We start from the raw sequence: 6,870 nt of genomic DNA, 5'->3' as shown, positions 1-6,870 counted from the left end.
CTGCTGTTTCCTCTGCAGTCAGTCAGAAGACACTGTAGTTCCTTGATGAGTTTACTGCAACTCATATTTAAAAGAAAAGCATGTGACAACTCTCAGACATATTTAAAATGTATTTTACTTCAATGATTACATAGAGTTTAATTTTATTATTTTTCTTGCATGTACATATTTTTAATCTGGGCTATTTCTTGGCTGGTTAGTTTATACAGGTATTATTTATGCAAAAATAATATAATAGTATGTATTTGAGATTTATTTTATATATTGAATTTGCATCATGTCAGAGTTACCAAGGCGAAGGAGCTGGGGTGCATCTCAGTTCAGTGAGCTGGGACCAGGATTCAGTAGTGCTGTATATCCTCCACTTAAGAGAACCCGACCCCAAGAGGATCCTTTTATCTGTAACTGTGGTAGGGAATACGTCTCTTTCTTATTTTATCTTCAGATTTTTATGTTCTGCTTAACAAGTAATCAATCACTTGTAACAATATTTTGGGTATGATGAAAGTACGTAAAATAGGTTAACTACTTCAAAAAGTACAAACATCTAGTGAGAATTTTACACAGTTCTATTAAAATAAATATTTTGTGAGCTGTGTGGCTCCACAGCAGTGTTAGCTTTCAATACTTCCATTTTTCAAACTTTATTTTATTGTTGCCTGGTAATATTAAGTGCAGCACATTTTTTATATCCTTGGCTTTCAGTTCTACTTATTTTTAGTTTCCAATTTCCCCAAATTAGTTGCTAATACATTTAATTAACTCTACAACAAAGATTTTTAATAAAAACAGAACTCAAAATTCAAGGGAAGTTGGAGGGCAACCATGCAGAACTATATACGTGGATAAGGATAAGAATGTGGAGAGGCTGAATTATGATAAAAATAAGTACACATTCAATTGCATTTTGATAAAATTGTTTAGATAGAAATTTGTGATTTTCAGTTTATGAGTTTAATAATAGTAAAGTAGTTCTCAAATCTACCATAGTGAATAAAAATGCTGTTATTGCTTCTCTCCGTGCCCAAGGTTCTGGTTTTGGTTGACAATACACTTGAAGTCGGTGTTATTTTAATTTCTTAGCTCATATTAAAGGTCTGAGCCATTATCTAATGTATGAGCCATGCTATAATTAGACTCCTTTACGATTGGAGTTTGGAATCTGTTTAAACCTATTGGTGAACACAGTATCATAAAAATTTCCAATCCTCAATATATTTCTTTTTCATTAATGTCAATTGAACCTCTCATTTGGAATTTGGTCAAAATTCCAGGGAATTGTCAGAGAAGTGATTGGGTATTGGAGCAGGAAGTTGGGACATGGGAGATTTCTTTCTTCTGGGGGTAAGAAGATACAGGGTGTTTTTTAGGTGCTTCTGAACTTAACATGTATGGTAGCACTTTCCTTCATCTATCAAATTATTGCCTTTTTATAATACATAATAGGTAGAATTGCCTAAAAATTGAGTTCTTCAGCTTTATGGAGAAGGTTTTGCACCATTAATTGTGTTTGATACTTACCACAGTATATTTTATCTTCGGAGTCAGAGGTGAGAGAAAGCCTAATAAGATAACGTTTTGTGTGTTTATAAAAAGGCTTAAGAATTCTGTCCTGATTGAAGAGATAAAGAGAATAATAAATATGTGTTTTAAACAAAATAGTCTTTGTGTGTTAAGATTCTGATTAAGCCGAGGTCACCCACGGCTTACACTCTGAAAGTAATGAGGTGAATATCTGACAAGTTTTCCACTGTTTTTTTTTTTAATATTTTTTTTTGCTAATTTATAATCATTTTACAATGTTGTGTCAAATTCCAGTGTAGAGCACAATTTTTCAATTATACATGAACATATATATATTCATTGTCACATTCCTTTCTCTGTGAGCTACCATAAGATCTTGTGTATATTTCCCTGTGCTGTACAGTATAATCTTGTTTATCTATTCTACAATTTTGAAATCCTAGTCTGTCCCTTCTCACCCTCCGCCCCCTTGGCAACCGCAAGTTTGTATTCTATGTCTATGAGTCTGTTTCTGTTCTATATTTATGCTTTGTTTGTTTGTTTGTTTTTAGATTCCACATATGAGCGATCTCATATGGTATTTTTCTTTCTCTTTCTGGCTTACTTAGAATGACATTCTCCAGGAGCATCCATGTTGCTGCAAATGGTGTTATGTTGTCCGTTTTTATGGCTGAATAGTTTTCCACTGTTTTAATAGTTTAACTCTGTAAAATCCCATAGGTTGCATTTCTCCTCTTGCTCTCTTGTCAACATTTTTCAGATTTCTTTAAGCTTGATCATTTAATCCCAGGTATTCATTACCATAATTAGATGATAATCTGACATATACAACTTTGAAGTTTAGGTCGGATTATTTCCATTAACTAGTTTACTGAGTACTGTCTGATGAAGTTTATCCTATCCCATAAATCACAGGCTACATCTGTTATTGCATTTATTTTTAAAACCATAAGCTGATTTTTATTATAAACATATAAATCATTATATTTAATTATCATAATTTTCTATTAGTGATGTGAGAATGTTTTAGACTGCCATGAGGAGAATGATAGTCTATAGGAATATTACTAGTTTTAGTAATATTCAAAAAACAATCATTACCTCTGTCTTTTTTTGTTATGGCTATTTTTATTTGTCTCTTTCTTCCTGGGTTAGGATATTAAAAATATTGCAGTTATGTTAGAAAATGCATCTTTAATTTTCTTTGAATTTTCTGAATTGAACAAGTATTCTTCTTTATTTTATATCAGTGTTTACTGTTTCAGATAGAAACACTGTGCTTTGGAGTAAGGATCTATGATAGGCCTGTTTAATAATATTTTATTAAGAATTAGTTTCAATCAGATCAAATTGTTTTTGAAACATATTCTAGCATGTAGTACCTAACTCACTGATGTGTTTATTTTTAGTGGGACTTTGTTTACAGCAGCTTGGCTGTTATAGATAACTATAACTTCATGATGGATCATGGAATTCTGCTTGTCCCAACTATAATCAGATTTGCATGTTTAATTCAGAAGTGATTATTGTCAGTCCTCTGCTTTGTCGTATTTCGATACCAATGTTGGCTAGCGTTCATTGAAACTGTTTTGATTTTCTTATCTTTGTTTTGCAGTAGCTTTAAAAGAAGACTTAACTATTACTCTCAAATTTGTACAAATACATCAGTAATTGTCTAAGTCTCTGCCTTGATTGAGAAGTAAATGGTAGCCTTTAATTCTCATTTCTTTCATGCACGGCTGAAACTGAAAAATCAACCCTCCTGTCAACATTAAAGAACACAGTCAGGTGCAGAACAGAAGGGTTTTGATTCTGAGAGAGAGAGAGAGAAGCATTGACTTGCATCCAATAATTTTTTGGCTCTCTGACATTTGATGGTGTAGGAGGACTGCCAAGGGAATTTTCTATGCTTCTGTCCCATTTACCTACAGTAAGTGCTCTAAAATTTTCAAGGTGGGTCCAGATTCCTCCTTAACATGTACTTCCCTCCTGTTCTGGATTTTGCAATTAATCTTAGGGGGTATTTTGTTTTATGCTTAAATACAGTTTTATTTTAGATAAATATGGGATATTTGATTCTTTCTCTTTTTAGGCTGGTATTATTATTATATATGTATTTTTTGAGATCTGACATACTTCATGATAATTTAAGAAATAAATTGGAAAGAAGGTATAGATGAATTCTTGTACTTACAAAGACATACTTGTAAGATCTTCCAGGCTTTTCTCACACTGTCCTTTGGTTTCTCACTTACTCATCTGTATTAAAACTTTTTCTCAAAGATCACTAATACACTTACTATTTTTCAATATAGCAGCCTGTTACTGACACAGTTGGCTGACTTTCTCTCATCCTTCCCATTTTCTTATGTAGATAGCCTGGCAGTCATATGTGGTCATGATTGAGAATAGCTATAAATTTTTCATGGGGAAAATCAGTTTGGTTCATATTTAGTTTCAGAAACTGTCAGTGCATCATGCCCATAGCAGAGCTACACAATAAATCTAAGAACGTTTGTAATTTTTTCCTGTAACTTTATTAAATATTTTTTGAATCAGGAGTGTCTAGTTAGACATTATTTGCTCTGGAAATACACATGTGACAGGTTTGTGTCAGAAACTAAAAGGAGAAAAATTAAATTTGCTTCGATTCAACCATTTTTAAATGCTACCCGAGTCAATGTTAAATTAGTAAGTTTTAAGTTTATATTTTATTAATTCATACTCAAGATTTTCCTCATTTCTGTTGTATTTTTTTCCCTTAATTGATTAAATCTCTTGTATATTCACAGGAAGAAATAAATGCTAATTAATTAATTAATGCTAAATGTGTTATTATACTTTATACAAATTATTAACCAATATAAAGTCAAAATAGAGAAATGCAGTAAATACTTAAAAATTATATATGACAGTCTGTCACAACAATTTCATTACTTATATGATTGAATTCAGTAGAAGACTATGCTCACAGCTAGAGAATACAGCACCGTGTATCACCCTGAAGATGTTTACAAAGGCAGAAAAATAATTTATGTGAGCAAGTAGCTCAATGTGTATCTTACTTTAATTTCCAAAATATAATTAATTATACATTCAGTAATTTTTTACTTTAGAATTTGTTAAGTGGCTATTGTTTAATAGACAAAGATTTCAAGTGTATTCAGTAGAGGAAGATATACTCACCTACATGATTCAAGAAAATTTTCTTACATTTAATAAACATTTTTTTCTCTTAAAGGGAAGTCAGTATTGCTACATGGAATTCTTAAATATTGTCAGCTTTGGTAGTTTTATTTAAGACATGAAAACAGGAAATCAAACGGTTGAAACAGATTTTACACTTCTCGGTCTTTTCCAGTATGGTCCAATGGACTCTTTCCTCTTCATTGCCATCGCCATCCTGTTTTCAGTGGCTCTGACGAGGAACATCACACTGATTCTTCTCATTCGACTGGACCCCAGACTCCACACTCCAATGTACTTTCTCCTCAGTCAGCTCTCTTTCATCGACATGATGTACATCTCCACCACTGTGCCCAAGATGGCAGTTAACTTTCTGTCCAATAGTAAGACCATCACTTTTCTAGGCTGTGAGATTCAGACATTTGTGTTCTTGGTCCTTGGTGGAACTGAAGCCCTTCTTCTTGGGTTCATGTCTTATGATCACTACGTGGCCATCTGTCATCCTTTATGTTACCCTGTGCTCATGAGCAAGAGGATCTGTTGGTTCACGGTCATGTGTGTGTGGGCCAGTTGTTCTGTCAACTCTTTAATACATGCAGTGTATGTATTTCAACTTCCCTTCTGTCCATCTCGACTCATCAACCACTTCTTCTGTGAAGTCCCATCCCTGTTGCCATTGGTGTGTCAGCACACTTCTCAGTATGAACATACGATCCTCCTGAGCAGCCTTATTATTCTGTTGTTACCATTCACGGCCATTGTGGCTTCCTATGCCTGTGTGCTCTCTGTGGTTTTCCAGATGAGTTCAGGGAAAGGACAGACAAAAGCGATCTCCACTTGTTCCTCTCGCCTGCTTGTGGCAAGTCTGTTCTACATGACCACTCTCTCCACCTATACCAGGCCTCACTCCCTGCATTCACCTGAAGAGGATAAGACAGTAGCTGCGTTTTATACCATGATCACAACTCTTCTGAACCCATTTATCTACAGCCTGAGGAATAAAGATGTCATCGGGGCCTTGAGGAGACTGATAGGACTATGTATATTCGTACAGAAAATTTGACTGCAGGAACTCCTTACTGATTGAGATCAAACAACTTAAAAAGCTGTGCTTGTAATACTGTTTGGGAATATATCAACTCTAAAAATACTGTGTACGTGTATATTCCAAGAAGTGTTTATGAAATAAATGGAGTAATAATGGTCTTTTTGTTTTGGTTCTAATATTTTGATTAGGATACAATTGGTGCATAACATTGTACAAGTTTGATGTGTAAATGTATTAAATGTATCAATTTAATACATTTAAATATTATAATTACCACCATAGCATTAGCTAATACTTCCATCACATCATATAATTATCGTTTTATTTTATGGTGGAAAAACTTCAGATATTTTCCCTTAGGTATTTATAGTATATATCACAATGATGTGCATCAGAGCTCCAGAACTTACTCATCTTCTTGTTGCAAAAGTGCACCCTTTGACCAACAGTTCTCCAATGTCCCTAACTGCCCCACAGGCTCCTTATAACCACTGCTCTATTATTTCTGTCAGTTCAGCTCTTTTAGATTTCACATATAAGTAATATTCTACAGTATTTTTCTTTCTTTCTCTGGCTTATCTTAGCATAAGGACCTCAAGGTCCATTGATGTTATTGCAAATGGCGGGACTTCCTTTTTTTTCTTATGACTGAATAATATTCCATTATATATATATATATACACTTTCTCATTCATCCGTTAACAAATTAACAGACACTTAGGCTAGTTCCATACCTCATTTGTAATTTGTAGACTTGTAGATGATAGCCATTCTGAGAAGTGTTAAGTGATACCTCACTGTTGTTTTGATCTGCATTGCTCTAATATTTAGTCATGTTGAACATGTTTTTCATGTACCCACTAGCCATCTGAATGTCTCTTGGGAAAAAATGTCTATTCATGTCTTCTACCCACTTTTTTTTGATATAGAGTTGTATGAGCTTTTTATATATTTTGGATATTTACCACTTATCATTCATAGTACTTGCAAATATTTCTCCCATTTTGTATATTTTATTTTCATTTTGTCAATAAACTTACCATATGATTCAGCAATCCCACTCCTGGGTATATATCCAGAGGGAGCTGTAATTTGAAAAGACACAGGCACCT

General features: G+C 33.6%; 1 protein-coding gene across 1 annotated transcript; it reads left to right on the top strand.

Moving 5' to 3' along the window:
* The first annotated feature begins 4,769 nt into the window (after positions 1–4,769).
* LOC102542610 (olfactory receptor 2AK2-like) lies at positions 4,770–5,773 on the top strand. The gene has a single exon (XM_072938363.1). It carries the CDS (start codon positions 4,829–4,831, stop codon positions 5,771–5,773), a length of 945 nt encoding a protein of 314 aa, XP_072794464.1. The 5' UTR covers positions 4,770–4,828.
* The last annotated feature ends 1,097 nt before the right edge of the window (positions 5,774–6,870 follow it).

Source organism: Vicugna pacos, chromosome 15, assembly GCF_048564905.1.
Source record: "Vicugna pacos chromosome 15, VicPac4, whole genome shotgun sequence".
Classification (NCBI taxonomy): Eukaryota; Metazoa; Chordata; class Mammalia; order Artiodactyla; family Camelidae; genus Vicugna; species Vicugna pacos.
This window is presented reverse-complemented; position numbering and strand designations above follow the sequence as displayed.

Excerpts from the sequence above, each read along its gene's own strand:
- LOC102542610 (XM_072938363.1), top strand. The coding sequence starts at position 4,829 with ATGAAAACAGGAAATCAAACGGTTGAAACAGATTTTACACTTCTCGGT.